Below are 16,088 nucleotides of genomic sequence, written 5' to 3'. Positions count from 1 at the left end.
CAGCAAAACGCAGTGAAGAGGTGGGGGAGGCACAGGTACAAACGGCAGCGTTACCAGCGCGCACACACTGAGCGCAGGGATAACCAGCAGCTCCAGAATACACTTCCCCACCCCACACACATCTCCACAACCTGTGGAAGTGTATTCTTCTCGCTAGTAATTAACAGCGGTGAGACCATCAGCAAAAGGCAGTGTAAGGAGGTGCATGATGCGCTGGTACAAACTTCCAGTACCTGAAGGGAGCCTACAAGAAAGATGGAGAGAGACTTTTTACAAGGGCGCGTAGTGACAGGACAAGGGGGAACGGCTTCAAACTCAGAGTAGGTTTAGATTAGATTCTAGGAGGAAATTTTTGTCTGTGAGGGTGGTGAGGCCCAGGCACAGGCTGCTGTGAAGAGAAGCTGTGACTGCCCCATCCCGGGAAGTGTTCAAGGCCAGGCTGCACAGGGCTTGCAGCAACCTCGCCTAGTGGAAGGTGTTCCTGCCCACAGCAAGGGGCTGGAATGGGATGATCTTTCAAGGTCACTTCCACCCTAACCATTCTGATTCCACGACACGGGGAGCATGGGGATAATCAGCACTTGAGAAAGATGAATCGTTTTACAGGTTTTTTTTGGGTATTTATAAGGTAGAGTTCATGGTGATGGCAGGAAGTAGCAGCTCTGCCAAACCATACAGCATTCTTTGGGAGAGTGCTCCCACTGTGCCACGTGCACTCGGAAAGGTCCGGAGCCCGGCCTGGGCAGCAGCTGTAGCACCAGTCTCTCCACGGCGAGACTACTCCAGAACAACAGTCCCTCCCGCTGCCTCTAGCGCTGCTTTGATCTTCTCTGCTTCCTCCTTGGATGCGTTCGCCTTGATCTCCTGCGGAAGGGACTCCACCAGCTTCTTTGCCTGCGAGAGGGACAAAGTACAAGGCTTGTAAACAGGCTTTCACTAACTGGATTATTGGATTTAGAGCCATGATCCTGACCTCTGCTTAAGCCAGCCACGGAAACTCACTGACCAGCACAAACCCCGAGACTTACACTTGAACTACGGCACATCCTGCCCAGAAGGCAGCTAAACCTCACCGCCAGCGATGACACATCTGCTGGGAAACCTTTCCTTAAACTCCTCCGCCACGTGCCCGGTGCTCCCAGACGTGCAGCCCAGCCTGCACAGGTGCGGGTGCAGGCAGAGCCCCGTGCAGGGACCTGCTGAGGCAGCGTCCGCCGGGCGCTGGGCTGGCTCTGCTCAGTGCCAATGTTTTGGTTCACATACTTGTGCCAGCAGGAGGGGAGGCCAGGGCAGGGTTTGGACACAGCTGCACTGCCTAAAACAGAGCTCCAGCACAGACTACTTGACAACACGGTATTTTGACATTTTAGGGACTTTTAAAGCAAAACTACTGGTACTAAGCAGCAGTGCAATACTTAAGGCAAACCGAAAAAACATGTTGAGCTAATTTAAAGAATTTACTGCAGAGCTGCTATAGAGAAGGAAGTGAGCCCAGGGGGACAAGGCCCTGCTGCTCTTACATGCAGCAGCTCTCTGCCACAGCCCTGTGGGGGTTTAGCACCCACTGGACTGGCCACTGTGCTGGCAGGAAGGTTTTGTCCTTTTGATTCTTGCTGGGTTCAATGCCTATGTATCTGTGGTGGAAGAAAAATGCTTTTTTTGCTGGGGTTGGAAGGCACAGATGAGTGAGCAGTGGGTTGGTGGGGCAGGAATGCCTTTGCTCACCAGGACAGGATTTGGACAGGAGCCTGTTCAGGCCCACTGCGATGAGCACAGGCAACACAAGACAGGTTATTAATTTCTGAACTCTGCTCAGGATGGTGTGACTCCATCCTAAAGCAGCCCCAGTCTAGAGAAGCAGCTGTTCCTGGTGTTCAGTGGGAAGAAGAGCAGAGCCCAAGCCAGGGGGATCCATGTAGCAGCAGCAATGGGGCAGAGGCAGCATGCTCCCAGTCCAGCTAGAGCCCAGGGCTGGTGGTGACAGAGGGTAAGCATGTGCTGGGCAGCTCCCAGTGAGCTTCCTGAGGAGCAGCCAGCCTGGGTCCCGCGTGTGCTGATCACACACCTGTCTCATCACGCAGTTGTTGCCACAGGACTGATGTCTGGGTCCCAGCAGTGCCCAAGGTAATCACTGTATGTGCCTCCCTCCACACTATCAGCAGCCCTACAGGACACGGGCAGATCCGCCCGCAGACCTCGTAAAAAACACCTTGACTGGATGGCAGTAAAATTTACAGTAAAAGGGCTTTGGCTCCACTTTGAACACAGTCTCTGCAGGTAGAAATCCACAGCTGTTTGTGCTGCATGTGTGCTTCACGCGACGTGCCGGGCTTGGGTACATCACACTTGAGTTTAGCTGCAATAACTGGCACCACGAACAGCTCATCCAGCAGGTGCCACATCTAAGCCAAGCTCACTTAGCATCAGCTCTCCACTTAATTGTCTGCTGACTGTGTCCATTACAGGGTTTGGTATTTTCATGTTTGCTTGGGACCAATAATAGATGAACAACTTCCAGAGGAACCACACTGACAGTCAGGAAATTATCCCCATGAGACAGCCAAACTTGTACCTGTGCCACTGACTTTCTCTGCTGGCTTTGCAACGCAGCAATAAGAATGGGTCAGAAGATTATCTGCAAACACTTCTGCTCCCCTGGGCTACAGCAGGAGCAGACACTGCAATGCTCAACATTGCAGCTGGAATACTGGAAAGTGCTACTATTGACCCCAAGATATGAAAGCATCACCCTGGAGACGTGCAGCACATTACATGCTTCAGCAGTAGCAGCTTCATCACCCAACATGCTGAGGCCACATCCAAGGTCAAGGGCCTGAGCTCAGACACTGCCCAGGGCTGAGGCCCGTCTCCTCCAAGGAAAGAAGCAGCACCACCTATAAAATGAAGGGCCCTGAAAAGAGCTGGAAGCCTGGATTGCAAGATGTGTGAATTACAGAGGCTAATTTAACTTCAGAAATACACTGGCTTTGGGAAAGGCAAGCCAAACCCAGCTGTAGCAAGGGATGCTGCCTACTCCTGAGCTCTGCAAGAAAGCTCACGCACGACAGCTCTCAGGTTTGGAGAAGTTGAGGCTGGCATGGACATCTCTGGGTCCTTTGCTCTGAGCCTCCTCCTTCATCCCCCTGCTCCTGACAACGGAAAATGCCAGACAAAGGTGCAACCAAATGCACAAATCCAGGCTTCCCTCTGAACAGAGAGCTGGGGCTGCTGGACGTGGGGGCAAAACACCAGAGCCTGGGGCAGCACCTCCTCACCTGCACGAGGTTCACTCCAGGCACGAAGTTCTTCACCTCCTTGATCAGCTTCACCTTGTCAGTGGCCTTCAGCTCCGTCAGCCGGACGGTGAAGTGAGTCTTCTCTTTCTTGAGCGGGACCACCACCTCCTCCTCCTCCTGGAAGCAGCCGGAGCGCGGTGAAGCCCCGCGGCCGAGCCCCGCGGCCGAGCCCGCCCCCGCGCGTGCGGCCCCCGGGGCCCCGCTCCCGCCCCTCCCGGAGCGCCCGGTACCTGCGGAGCCGCCTGGGCGGGCAGGAGGGAGGCGGCGGCCGCCGCGGGCATCACCCCCACGTCCGGGATCTTCAGCGTCTCCTGCGGGAAGAGCAGCGGCAGCGGCGGCCGGTCAGGCGGCGCACGCGGCCGGGCCGGGTCAGGCCGGGCCGAGCCGGGTCAGGCCCCGCACCCACCTTGAGCAGCGCGTTGAGATCGGCCACCTCCAGCAGCGTCAGCCCCGCGATGTCCCGCACCAGCTGCCGCACCTTGGGCGAGTACTCCTTGGCGGCCGTGTCCAGCGGCGCCCCGGCCAGCGCCTCCGAGCGCCGCGCGGGGCCGGTGCCGAGGGCGCGCAGCCCGGCGGGGGGCCCGCGGCGCGGCGGCGGCGGCGGCAGCGGCGGCACAGGCCGCGGCAGCGGCAGCAGCGCCCGGCGGGCGGCGGGCAGCGCGGCGGGCAGCATGGCGGCCCGAGGACACCGAGCGTTCCGCTCCGCCCGCGCTCCCGGCGGGCCCCGCGCCGCCGCCCGGCACCGACGGAGAGCCGGCGGTGACACGGCGGGAGCGCAGCGGTGCGCGATGGGAGATGTAGGCCAAATCGGGCCGATGGGGAAGCAAAGCCAACCGTAATACATCCGTTACTATTTATCACTTCTAAATAGGAGCAGGAAAAATTTAATGTCTGAAGGAACAGAAATTACTTCCTCTCTGGAATGTTTGGAAGGAGAATTGGTTCTATTTCTACACTGTACAGCATGGTTAACGGCAAAATTGAAGCACAATGAATGCAAATTAAAAGAAACAAAAATGAAATCTGAAAGCCTTGTCATTTTACCTTTTTGACTTTCACTAATTGCAGCAATACATTCTAATGCTCCATAAAGCTTAATAATTTAGGACTCTGCATCTACAGCACAGAAACATTCTAGACACTGTAGGGAGGAAATTTACGTGGCCAAAGCTGGCCAGTAGCGTGGGGTGAAGTTTGACGGGATCTGCTCCCCCGAGCTGCTGCCTCCCCTTGGCAACCATTTGCCCCGTTCGCGGTCGGGATGCCCCGGTGGGCGCCGCCCCCGCCCAGCACAGGAGCCGCAGTTCGTTCCAACACTTTATTGTCACCGATAGCGCTCGGTCTCCGCCGAGAGGGGCGGGGACGGGGACCGGCCCGGGCCAGCCAAGGGCCCCGGGCCCGCAGGGAGCGGGCGCAGCAGGGATAGGGCAAAGCTGGGGACCGGGCAGGGCTGGAGCGCTGCGCCCTTGGGGCCTGTGCCACAAGCCCCGGGGCAACGACGGGGCAGGCCGAGCTCCCGCCCGGCCCCAGGGCCGCCAGCTGCCGAGGGTGGGTGGGTGGGTGGGTGAGCCGGGGGGCTGCTGCCCCAGGCTGCAGGGCATGGGGGGGCTGCACCCCTGCCCCTTGGTCCCCAAAGCCGGCAGCAGGAGCCTATGGAGCCCCTGGGACGCGGGGCCGGGGGGCAGGAGGAGTAGTCGAAGTACAGAGTGATTTCAGATGAAGACTAGTGTTACACTGGATCCCTGTGCCCGCGATCAGTCAAAGGAGATGAGCTGGGCCTCGCCGCTGCCCGGGGGCTGCTGCCCGGGGGCAGGCGCTGGTGGGGGCTGCTGCTGGGGGGGGCCCCCAGCTGGGGCCACCTGGAGCAGAGGAAACAGCTTTGTTAGTGTGTGGCTTCGTTAGAATACGTGCCCCACTAGGTCCTGACCCCCTGGGCTGGCGGCACTCACCTGTTGGTAGAGGGGCTGCTGCCCGGGCAGGTAGGACTGCTGGGCTGGCAGGCTGCTCAGAGCGGTGTCCTGGCCTGGCAGGGCAGACATCAGACCCTACGGGAACGAGCGGGTGGGTGTCACAGGGGCTGGGGTACGTGCAGCACCCACAGGGCAGTGGTGGGCGACCTCCCCCAGGATGGCTCCACGGGCTGGAGCCCACCCATGCCTTGTCCCCCCACGCCAAGCAGGGAGCGCTCACCTGCATGCTGTAGGGCTGGTAGCCCATGGAGACAGACTGGCTGCCCATATAGCCCATGGTGCCCGACTGGGGTGCCTGGGAGATGGCTGGGATGCTCTGCGACTGTGAGGCTGCAGTCTGTGGGGAGAGGCTGGTGAGAGGTGGCACAGACAGCAATGGCTCACTTCTCCAGACAAGGTCCTTGAGCCCAGAACTGGATCTAACTCCAGCCCACTTCCACAGCAAGAGCAGCAGATCTGGAGATCTGGAACCAACGAGCCCGTCCTCCCTCCTGCTCAGAGATCTCATTGCTGAGTTTGGGTACGTTGCCCAGCCCCAGAGAACCCCCCAGCCCTTGTCCCAGTTGGCTGCAGGCTGCGCTGCCTCACTTGCCTGGTAGCCCTGTGTGGGTGTGGGCTGGTAGGATGAATATGCAGGGGTGGTGGTGGGCACCGCCGGCCCCTGCTGAGGGCCCTGCCCACTGCTGGCACCCGGCTGGTACATGTAGGCATTCACCATGCTGGGATCTGGGTGGAGAGAGCAGAGGTTGGAGCAGCCGCCCTGGGCTCTCCCCTCCCCGCAGCGGCTGAGCTGCCAACGTACCAGTGCCGGGCATGGCAGCGTAGGGCCCAGCTCCCGCTTGTGCAGCCTGGTTCATGTACACGCTGTGCATGGGAGAGCCCTCCACCGAGCCAGCCGGGCTGAAGGTGCCAGGGAAGCTGGTGGGCCCAGAGGGCTGGTAGATCACCCCACTGGCTGCGGGCATGGCCTGGAGCTGGTGGGAGAAGGAAAACCAGCTTAAAGCCACAATCCCTGGAACCTGGCAGGGGCAGCCTACCCCAGCAGCTGTACCTGAGCATAAGGCAGCGAGAAAGCTGGCATCTGGGCTCTCATCTGGATGGTCTGCTTCTGCTGCTCCAGGCGCAGCTGCCTCTCCTTCTCCTGCTCCTGCAGTCGCTGGATGGCCAGCTGGCGCTGCATCTCCAGATACTCCTGTGGGAACAGGGCTGTGGTGGCTGGCAGCCACGATACCACACAAGCCCTCCTACCAGGGCAGCCAGCCCTGGGCTGGGCCACAGAGCAGGCAGGCCTGGAATACCCCGGACACGCTTCCCTGCCTCACCTGCTTCTTCTGCCTCATGATCTCCAGTTTCTGTGCCAGCTGGATCTGGCGCTGCCGCTCTGCCTCCTCCGCTGCACGCCGCAGCTTCTCCTGGTGCTCCTCCCGCAGCGCGTTCAGAGCCCCGCGCGCATCCCGGATCTGGGCCAGTTTGTCCTGCAGGCCTTCATAGTACACTGGGGAGGGAAGGGACAGCCTCAGACCATGGGCACAGAGCACTTGGACTGCCCCTGCACTGCACACCAGCCTCTCTCCAGTGAGACTGCGTCACGGGAATGCCGAACCCTGACAGTGTGGAAGCCCTGGCTGCCGCCCACCCACGCCCAGGGCCAGCAGCTCCCCCAGCTCCCACGCACGCCTGCGCTCGTCCAGCTGGTTGAGCAGCTCCAGCAGCTGCGGGTGCATGTTGTTGATGGACTGGAAGAGGGACAACACGGCAGAGTCGTTGGTGATGCTGCGGCCTCGCATGTGGTTGCTCTTCATGCGGTTGACGAACGTGGTGACCGCGTTCTGCAGCGCCTTCAGGAACTGCTCGTGGTTCTCCTCGGACTCACCGTTTTGGTACTGCTGCTGGAAGGAAGGACGGGGCAGCCAGTCAGCTGTGACCTCCCAGTGCCAAGAGCCAGCAGCCAGCCTGCAGAGCCCAAGAGTCGGGCGCTTCTTGCCCCTCGGTGGGTGCCAGACCCAGGCCTGGGCCTCCTCTTACCTCAACCACCCCAAGAGGGGCAGGGTGGGCTTCCCCGGGCTGCACAGCTGGCTCCGTCAGGGACAGGGGTGCTGACGGTGTGGGGCTCTTGCGAACCTCCTCCTGTTTCTTCTCCCAGTAGTTGCGGTTCAGGTACCGGGCCAGCTGCCAGGCAGAGAAGGAAGATGAGCACCACTGCCTCGCAGGAGCAAGCCTGTGCTGCAGACTAGCAGGGCCACGATCCTTACCTCTGGGTCAATGTCTTCAGCCAAGGGAGCAGAGGAATTCTGGAAAGAGACAATGGAGAAATGTAGTTCAGCAAAACCAGAGATCCCCAGGTCCCACACAGGTGTTCAGCCTGGACCTGGCCACGTATGACCACCAGTGCTGAGCCTCAAAGGGGACACAGGCTGGGAGGCAGTGGAGGCACTAAGTCCTGGCTGAGAACACACCTTCTTGCTCAAAACACAGTGAATGAGCAACGGGTTGAACAGGGCAAATATCTTCCCTCAGTGTGGGGATTAAATTGGACACAATCAGGGCAGACTCAGCTCAGAAGTGGCCTGTGTCCAGCCACTTCCCGTGCAGGAGCTGCCACGGACATACCACAGGCGGGGAGTAGAGCGTGCTGACTGGGGGAGCCGACGACGTGACAGGAGTGGGCTCAGCCTTGGGGTACATGGAGTAGGTTGTTTTCTGCCTCTGCAAAAGAGAAAACTGCCAACTCAGAGAGAGTCCAGGCTTCTCCAAACCAACCACAACACAGCCTGTGCCTGGCTCTGCTTTCACCCTCTCGTTCCACAGGCTTTGAGCCTTGCTCACACCAGGGCTTGTCCAGAGATCTGTTATGGCCCAGCACAGCTGAAGAGGAACAACCCCTCCCAGACCCCAGCAGCGAACAAACCATTCTCTCCTTCTCCTCAGCCTCTGACTGAGACAAGGCAATAGCCAGCTGGAGCTCCTCTTCCTCTTGCAGAGCTGTCTCATCGCGCTTCGGAGGCAGCTGGAAGTGGAAAGATAAGGAGGTGGTCAGTAATGGGATCAACAAACAGGTCAGGATCACCAGATCACCTACGGGGCAGCTGCTCACCTGGGACTGCTGAGAGAGAGGGCTGGTCAGGTACTCAGGGGGCAGTTCAGAGGTGGCAGCAGCTTTACCCTCAGTTTTCCTGTAGTGACAAGCGATAGTATGGACTGAATGCTCCCTTCTCTGCACCAGATCCCAGCTCTGCACCATGTTCCAGCAGCAAACCCCACTCCCAGGAGGGAAGAGAGCCCAGCCCAGCCTGCACAGCCTGGGAAGCCCCCGTTGTGCTCTGCAGGGAGCTAGCTCCACACCATGCTTCCCCCCTCAATGTCCCAGCTGTCGCAGGCAAAGAAACCCACCACGAAGGGTACTGACTTGTTGAGATGCTCATAGCAGGGCTCACAGACTCTCACTTCCTTCTCAATCCCAAACTTGGGGATGGTGGAATACTTGGAGGAGCATTTTCCACAGAAGATCTGCCCGCAGGCCCGGCAGTGGTGCTGTGAAGGACAGGAGACCTGAGTGTGGTGGCAAGACATTCCTTCTCCTTTAGCCAGCATCACTCAGACACTCATTTCCCAGCCAGCAGCCAGGAAAATATGCTCTGTCCCCAGCACACTGCCCCACACCAAGTCCTGCAAGTCCCAAGGGCTGCGTAGAGCAGGGAACCCAGCAGCAGCACCCACCTTCCGCGTCACAACGCCAAACTGCACTCGGCACCTGTGACACTCCTCTGCATCCACCCAGTCTGGAGCCTGTAGGGGTCAAGGGAAACGGAGTAAGGAGGGAGGAGTGCGCTGGCACCGGCCCTTTCAGGAGTCTGATGGCTAACAGGGCTCTCATGCCTCATGGGGGAGACTGGGGGCATCTGCAGCTCAACAGGAAATGTTAATCCCCAGTTATCTCCTCCCGTGTTCCTTAGGGACTGTGATGTTTTCCCAGTCAGCACAAGATTTACTAGGAAACTGCACAGCAATCACTTCAGCAATGCCCTGCTGCCACGTCCAGCCTGCCAAGCTGCTGCAAGGCCAGCGAGCAGGAGGAATGACGGGTCTGACTCCCTGTCCTGGTCCGTTCTCCCAGCGAGGTCTCCAAATCCGCACAGAACGGAGGAATGTGAGACCTGCAGGTTTGGCAGAAGGGGATGGCCAGGCAGGTCTGTCCCACAGCACCAGCTGCTCCCCCACCAGAGCTCACCCTCTCTGCGGCGAACATGGCGTCGCTCTCCTTGAACTCCGGGAAGACGTGCCCTGCAGGAGAAACGAGCGCCGTTGTGAGAGGAATCCTCTGGCACAGGGAGGCCACGTGCCTGCAAGCTCGTGCTGCAGGTGCCAGCTCAGCACCGCCTCTTGTCTTGACCAGCACCTCCCTCACACACCAGAAGCAGGCTCCCCTCAGCCATGGTCTGAGGACAATCCCCAGTTGTTTCCCTTACACACCCACAAGGGACATCACGGGCCTCTGGATAAGGCTTATTATTTCTCAGTACTTTGAACTGAGGGGGATATAAAGCCCACTGGATGGGCAGGCAGGGCTGTGAGTTTCAGCCTTCAAGGGCCAGAGCTTGGCAACACCAGCTCAGGATGCTGGACTGACCCTCCAAGCTTGTGCCACTGCCTGCAGAGTTTCTGGTGCACAGAAGGAAGCGGAGGCAGCAGCGTGTCCCTGCCCTTGAAGTGGACACTGCTGTTCTGGGACAGAGGGGAAAATGTCACACCAACACTGTGTCAGCAAGACGGACCATGGACTCATCCTGGGAGCAGGAACAAAAGCCTGTGAGGAAGGAGCTGCCCCACAGCAAATCCCTCCCAGAGGACACGATGATTTGCTGCCAGTCTCCCCAAGAACAGTTGCAGCTCCCGCTTTTCAGGTCTCCCTGCCAGCCCTGAAGCACTGGCTGGGCTGGAGGCCTAGAGCAAGCTGCCCTGGTCCTGGGACCACTGGCCTGTCCCATGTCTGCAGCAGGATTTAGTCACCCTGAGGGGTTCAGTGGGTATTGGGAACCAAGGAAGAGCTCAGTACTGCAAGTCCAGATTTTGCTCACACCAGGAACAGAAGGCCAAAGCTCCTGCAGAGCAGAGCTGCTTCACCAGGTGTCCCCTCCCCTGTGGCCACAGTCCTCACCTTCAACCTTCATTATCTGATAGGTGTCCTGCACCACCTTGTACTTGGGCTCGTTGCGGAAGGCATGAGCCCAGGCCTGGATGAGGTATAGGATCTTACTGCGGACACTTGTTTCCACTTGCCTCTGCACAGGAAGGGAGGAGAAAAAAACATCTGAGAAAATGTCCCTGAAACCCAAAGGATGGTGTGAACCCCCTAAAGAGAAGCCAGAAATACCACTCAGGAAAGAGAGACTTTAGAGTACTCAGGAGAGGTAAGAGCTGTCAGAAACCTGCAGGGAGGACAATGCAGAGCACAAAGGGACCCCTTCAGCTGCCCCTCTGCCCCCTCCAGCACAAACAACAAAATGTCCTTCGAGCAGCACAGACCAAGTGAACAGAGCTGTGGCCTTGATGCTTAAAGCAGGTGCCCAGCAGCTCTGCCCACCCCCTCGCCAGAGCCACCATCCCACACTCAGAACTCGGCGGGAGCCCCGGCTGCCCAGCAGAGCACAGCCCACCTTGCCTGCCCCCTGACAGTGCTGGAGGGTGCCAGCACCTCCACTCCAGGACTACTGAAAGCCACCTCAGGATGTGACAAAGTGAGGACAGCTGGGACAGCTGCCCTTTGGAGGCAGGGGCAACTGCATCACACTTCAGGGAACTGGAGAAAAGTTGGCAAGCCTGTTCTGACCTCAGCCAGCCTCAGAGCTGCCGTGTCATCAGCTGCCCAAGTGATCACATCCACATGACTGGCTGTTCCAGAAATCTCCAGGAAGCACAGCAGCACTGTCAAGCTCTGATTTTAGCCAAGACCTCGGCCCACACAGCATCACTTACTGACAATTCCTGGAGCTCCAACTTCTGGAACATTTGGCAAAATCCTGCATTCCATACATGTCACAGCCCTGAACCTCATCAGAACTTGGACTGTTCTACCAGCATCGGGTGTTCACAAGCAGCAAAGTTCCAAGTGTGGGAGGAGAATGGGGCAGTTGTGAAACTCCTGAGGCAGGCAAGGACTGAGAGAACCACAAAATCCCTGGATCTGATTCGATCTCCTCAGCCCTTGGAGTGGCTGTGCTACCACACCTGGCTGTCATGCTATGGCAGTGTTCCTGCCTCAGGAGAAGATCCTGCAGGGAGACTGAGTCAGCCCTAACAGGAAGGTGACAGCAGAGACGCCCTGCTCGGTGTGCGAGGTGACAGGACTCCACAGCTCGTCCTCCAAGGATCTGGGTCACCTGTTTGTTTATTTCTGGTGGAAGACAGAAGCTGAGGAAGGAACAGTACGATGCTAATAAGCTCTTGTCTGGGCATTGCTGTTCTGAGTTGGGAGCTGGAGACAGGAGTTCTCATGTCCACTTCACTTATGGAATTCCCCAGTCCAAGGACACATGAAGCTCCAGCAGGCATCAGAGTGGCGACAGCTCGTAACAACAACTTGCCAGTGCCAGCAGCCATGGTCACATCCTGCAGAGCTCCGGAACAACTCGACACGCCAGTGACACAGCCGTGACACAGAGGCAGCTCCAGCTGGTTTTTCCTTTGTTGTTTTACCTGCCTATGTGTCTCACACTGCTCCATGAGAGGGAATTCACCTTGCCACTGCCCAGGTCCTTGGTACAGGTGCCAGGCCATCATCTGTTTTCCTCTGCTGTCGCAGCCCAGATGTAGCATCCAGCAGCATTTACCATGGAATGGCCCAGGCCTCCACAGCACATTCCTGCCATTTTGCAGCGCAGACAAACCTCTGCTCCCACCACATCTCCTCTTCCCAGAAGCCCTCCTTCACTGCCTACACTCACCCTTTCACACTACACAACAGTTTGCTCTTTTCTGAAGTGCATTTCCAGTTTCCCTTCCGCTCCTTACCCAAAGGGGACACAAGAGAGGACACATACATTTCTTCCTGCTGCTGCTGCTTTTCCATAGGAAAAAAAAAAATGACAGTAAAATAAATCTATTTACCTTGAGTATTTCCTTCAGCTCCTCCATGGTCTGTTTATTGGCCACCTCGTCATGGACTGTTTGGCCACAGTTTTTAACCACCGACTCCATGACCTGCAAGGGCCAAGACAACATCAGCCCACAGCTTCCTGCCTCCCCTGCAACTTGTGGGGGTCCCAGCACACATTACAGACTGAACACAGGGCAGTACTTTAGTAGTGAGGTGTGCTGGGGCCATGCCAATCCACTCCCTGCACCAGGAGCCAGCTGTCCTTCACCTCCATGGGGGGCTGGACCTTCTGCTCTGGGAAACCAACCCCGGGAGGGCAGCCCGAGTCTCAGCTTTGCCTGTTCCAAAGCCAAGATGCAACTAAAGCATGAAGGCCCTGGCCTGATCACCCCAACACCTCTGTGCCAGAGTCAGGAAGAGGCTGGCTGCACGCTGGGCTGCAGGAAGCTGTGCAGCCTGAAGGCAGCTAGCGAGAAGCCCCCGCTGTGCTGCCAGCCGGGTGCCCTTACCTCCAGCGCGTACAGGGCCACGTGGGGATTCTTGTCATTCACCTTCTTCTTGATGGCGTTGACGGCGTATTTTGCTCTGGGTAGGGAAGAGGGAACATGTTCTCAGGGGATCAAGAATCCGAGGGGAGATCCCACCTGCTGCTGACAACCCACCAATCCCCACCCTGACACGAAGGGCACAGCAAGCTCAGGGGTATACGATCCACTGAGTGAAACTGGGAAGGAAGAAGCACACTCAAGCTTGAGTTTCCCTATTGGTTTCAGGCCAGGGGTAATCTACAGCTCCCAGGGCCTGGGAAGCACGCCAGCACATCAGGGCGTGCTGTACAGCCCCTCTGATGCTCTTATGGAAGGGTATAAGGAGACGTGTGTTACCACGGGCCGGCAGGTCCGAGACCCTCCAAGGCTCTCCGTCCTTGCGCAGACAGGAGAGCTGCGCCCACAGCGTGTCCAAAAGCCCAGGGGCACTTACTGCGTGTCTCCCTGCCGGATCATGTCGCAGATCTGCAGGATGGATTCCCAGTCCGTCTCCAGCAGGAGCTGGCTCGTGGCCTTGTCTGCAATGGACAAACCCCCGGGGCCGCCGTGAGCCCGCGGCTCCGCTCCGCCGCTCCCCGGGAGCGCTCCGGGCGTGGCGCTGCCCCGGCGCTCGGGGACAAAGCCCCGATTGCACCCGGAAAGCACCAACCCTCCCGCTTCGGACACCCCCGGGCGCTCGGTGACCTCGGCCCCGGGCTGCGGCACCGCAGCCCGACCCGGCCCGGCCAGTGCCGTGCTCTGGGCCCGCCCGCTCCCGGGGCCGGGCGCTGCGGACCCCGACCCGCTTCCGTCCCGCCCGCCCGGGAGCCGCGCCGCTACCGAGGAGCCGCTCGAAGGTGCCGCCGCCGCGCCCCATGGTGTCCGCCCGCCGCCGGCCCGGCCCGATCGCTCCGGCCCGGTCCGTCCCCCGCCCCGCCGCGGCCCTTCCGCTTCCGGCTTCCGCCGGGGCGGCGCCGTTTCCGCGGGGCGGCTCCGCGATGGCCGCGGGCCGCTCCCCGCCCACCTTCCTGCTGCTGGGGGCGGCGGGCGGCGGGAAGAGCCTCCTGGTGCGGCGGCTGCGCCATATCCGTGGGGCACGGGGCACCGGGGCACCGGGGGGGGCCGGGCCGGGCCGGGCCGGCGGGGGCGGGCCGGGGGCACCGTTCCCGGAGCCGCCGTGTCCTTAACGCGAGGCACAGCTGAGCGCCGAGGAGCCCGCGGAGCTGGGCGAGCCCCCGGCCACGCTGCCCACGGTAGGTGCGGCCCGGCGGGGCCGAGCGGCACCGGGGCGGCCGCGGGGCACGGCCGCAGCCAGCGGTGCCGGTGCCTGTCCCGCAGGTGGGCACCAACCTGACGGACCTGCGGCTGCCGCGGAGGGTGACCGTGCGGGAGCTGGGCGGCTGCATGGGCCCCATCTGGCCCAGCTACTACGGCGAGTGCAGCGCTCTCCTGGTGAGCGGCACTGGGAACCCCCCGGGGCCGCGGTCCCGAGGGATGGGCGCGGGGAGCGGGGCTTTGGGGGCGGGCGTCGGTCGGTCCCCTCGGTTTCGCCCCGTGGTGGGATTTCCCTCCTCCGTGCCCTGCTCTGGCCCGGCCCGGCCCGGGGTTGCCCTCGGCACACCCGCACCCTGCTTTCCCTTCTTCCCTCCAGTTCGTGGTGGATGCCTCCAACCCCACGCAGGTCTCCTCGTCCTGCATCCAGCTGCTCTCAGTCCTGTCTGCAGCGCCGCTCGCCTCTGTGCCCGTCCTGGTGCTCTTCAACAAGATGTGAGGAGGAGGTCACCCGAAGGCTGGGGGTGCCAGGGGGCAGCGGCTGTGCTTTGCTGCCCTTCCCAGGCTGGAGACCCCTGAGCCGGGGCTGGGCCGGGCAGGGGAGCCGTCGTGCTTGGCCGATGCAGCTCCCCTGTCCCCATTGCAGTGACCTGCCCTGCTACATGTCACTGGTGGAGATGAAGTCGCTGTTCCGCATGCAGGACATCGTGTCCTGTGCTACGCAGCCCATCACGATGCTGGAGACCAGCGCCCGCGATGGCACCGGCCTGGCCGCTGTCCTGCAGTGGCTTCGGACCGTCCTCCAAGACCCCTGCTGACCCCAGCCCTGCCAGGTGCCTGTGCAGCCCAGGACAATCCTGTCACAGAAGGAGGTGGCGAAGGAGCAGCTGGCCTGCCTGGGACTGGGAGCAGAGCCCAGGACAGTGCCTTGGGCTCTTGATGGACCGGATCCCTGTGGGACTTCATAGTAAAACTCCCACCAAACTGCCCAGGCTGGTGGCTGCCTTGTGCTCGGAGGGAGATCCTGGGCTTTTAGGGAAGGGACAAGCAGAAGCCACAGAGGCCGGATCGTGCTGGCAGCTCCAGGCACAGGAGGGGTTCCTGCAGTGGGGTTGGAGGCTGCAGCAGCACCTGAGCTGAGCTAAGCAGGGCAGGGGTGGGTAAGGCCCCCTGGGTTTAAGACTGAGTGCATGTGGGGCTCCTGCCAGCCCAGGCACAGTGGGGTGACCTTGGGGAAGGACTGGGTGACCTGGGTGACCTAGGGCAAGGCCAGTGACTGGGATGCTTCAGTAGGGATGTCTCACAAGCTGCAGCAAGTGCCAGCCCACGGCGGCTGCTCTCCGGCACTCACCTGGCCTCAGGCAATTTCAGAATGGGTCAAGCTGGAAGGGACCACTGTTGGTCATCCGGTCCAATCTCTCTGGTCAAGCAGGGTCATCCCAGAGGACATGGCACAGGATTGCATCCAGACAGTTCTGGACTATCTCCAGTGAGGAGGCTGCCACACTCTCTCTGGGCAATCTGTTCCAGTGTGGTGTCACTGGCACAGGAAGTTATTTCTAATAGAGTATCACAGAATATTGGAGGGGACCCATCAAGATCATATTCAGGTGGAACTTCCTGGGCATCAGTTTCTGCCTGTTGCTGCTTGTCCCATTGCTGGGCATTGTGGAGCAGAGCCTGGTCCATCCCCCGACACCTCCCTGCTGACAGAGGATGAGGTCCCCTGTCAGTTGTCTCTCCTTAAGGCTGAACAGGCCTAGTGCTTGGAGCCTGTTGTCATTAGAGAGGTGCTTCAGTCCCTTCAATGTCTCTGTAGCCTCTGCTGGACCTGCTCCAGGAGTTCCATGTCCCTTTTGTCCTGAGGAGCCCAGAACTGGACACAGCACTGCAGCTGCAGCCTCAGCAGGGCTGAGCAGAGGGGCAGGAT

General features: G+C 60.0%; 3 protein-coding genes across 5 annotated transcripts; 1 reads left to right on the top strand and 2 right to left on the bottom strand.

Annotated features, from left to right (window-relative positions):
- Positions 1 to 54: 54 nt before the first annotated feature.
- On the bottom strand, positions 55 to 4,502 carry MRPL12 (mitochondrial ribosomal protein L12). Its single transcript, XM_053994408.1, has 4 exons — positions 3,703 to 4,502; positions 3,527 to 3,607; positions 3,276 to 3,413; positions 55 to 894 (listed from the first exon to the last, which is right to left on the bottom strand). Exons 1-4 carry the CDS (start codon positions 4,138 to 4,140, stop codon positions 778 to 780), a joined length of 774 nt encoding a protein of 257 aa, XP_053850383.1. The 5' UTR covers positions 4,141 to 4,502; the 3' UTR covers positions 55 to 777.
- Positions 4,503 to 4,600: 98 nt separating this feature from the next.
- On the bottom strand, positions 4,601 to 13,835 carry HGS (hepatocyte growth factor-regulated tyrosine kinase substrate). Of its 3 annotated transcripts, none has more exons than XM_053994405.1 (21): positions 13,727 to 13,835; positions 13,341 to 13,425; positions 12,869 to 12,944; positions 12,371 to 12,463; positions 10,422 to 10,545; positions 9,495 to 9,547; positions 8,984 to 9,052; positions 8,673 to 8,797; positions 8,361 to 8,439; positions 8,175 to 8,273; positions 7,877 to 7,972; positions 7,519 to 7,557; positions 7,292 to 7,435; positions 6,942 to 7,155; positions 6,589 to 6,761; positions 6,318 to 6,458; positions 6,069 to 6,240; positions 5,859 to 5,992; positions 5,487 to 5,603; positions 5,246 to 5,341; positions 4,601 to 5,155 (listed from the first exon to the last, which is right to left on the bottom strand). In XM_053994405.1, the coding sequence occupies exons 1-21, from the start codon at positions 13,761 to 13,763 to the stop codon at positions 5,051 to 5,053; spliced, it is 2,271 nt and encodes a 756-aa protein (XP_053850380.1). In that variant the 5' UTR covers positions 13,764 to 13,835; the 3' UTR covers positions 4,601 to 5,050. The 3 variants fall into 3 exon arrangements, with proteins under 3 accessions (XP_053850380.1, XP_053850381.1, XP_053850379.1); XM_053994406.1 differs by having other exon boundaries at positions 6,942 to 7,152; XM_053994404.1 differs by having other exon boundaries at positions 6,942 to 7,152; positions 8,175 to 8,439.
- Positions 13,832 to 15,147, top strand: ARL16 (ADP ribosylation factor like GTPase 16). Its single transcript, XM_053994409.1, has 5 exons — positions 13,832 to 13,970; positions 14,085 to 14,139; positions 14,225 to 14,338; positions 14,538 to 14,653; positions 14,805 to 15,147. The coding sequence occupies exons 1-5, from the start codon at positions 13,885 to 13,887 to the stop codon at positions 14,974 to 14,976; spliced, it is 543 nt and encodes a 180-aa protein (XP_053850384.1). The 5' UTR covers positions 13,832 to 13,884; the 3' UTR covers positions 14,977 to 15,147.
- The last annotated feature ends 941 nt before the right edge of the window (positions 15,148 to 16,088 follow it).

This window comes from Vidua macroura, chromosome 19, assembly GCF_024509145.1.
Source record: "Vidua macroura isolate BioBank_ID:100142 chromosome 19, ASM2450914v1, whole genome shotgun sequence".
Classification (NCBI taxonomy): Eukaryota; Metazoa; Chordata; class Aves; order Passeriformes; family Viduidae; genus Vidua; species Vidua macroura.
The sequence above is the reverse complement of the archived record's forward strand: the minus strand, read 5'-3'. Positions and strand labels throughout refer to the sequence as shown.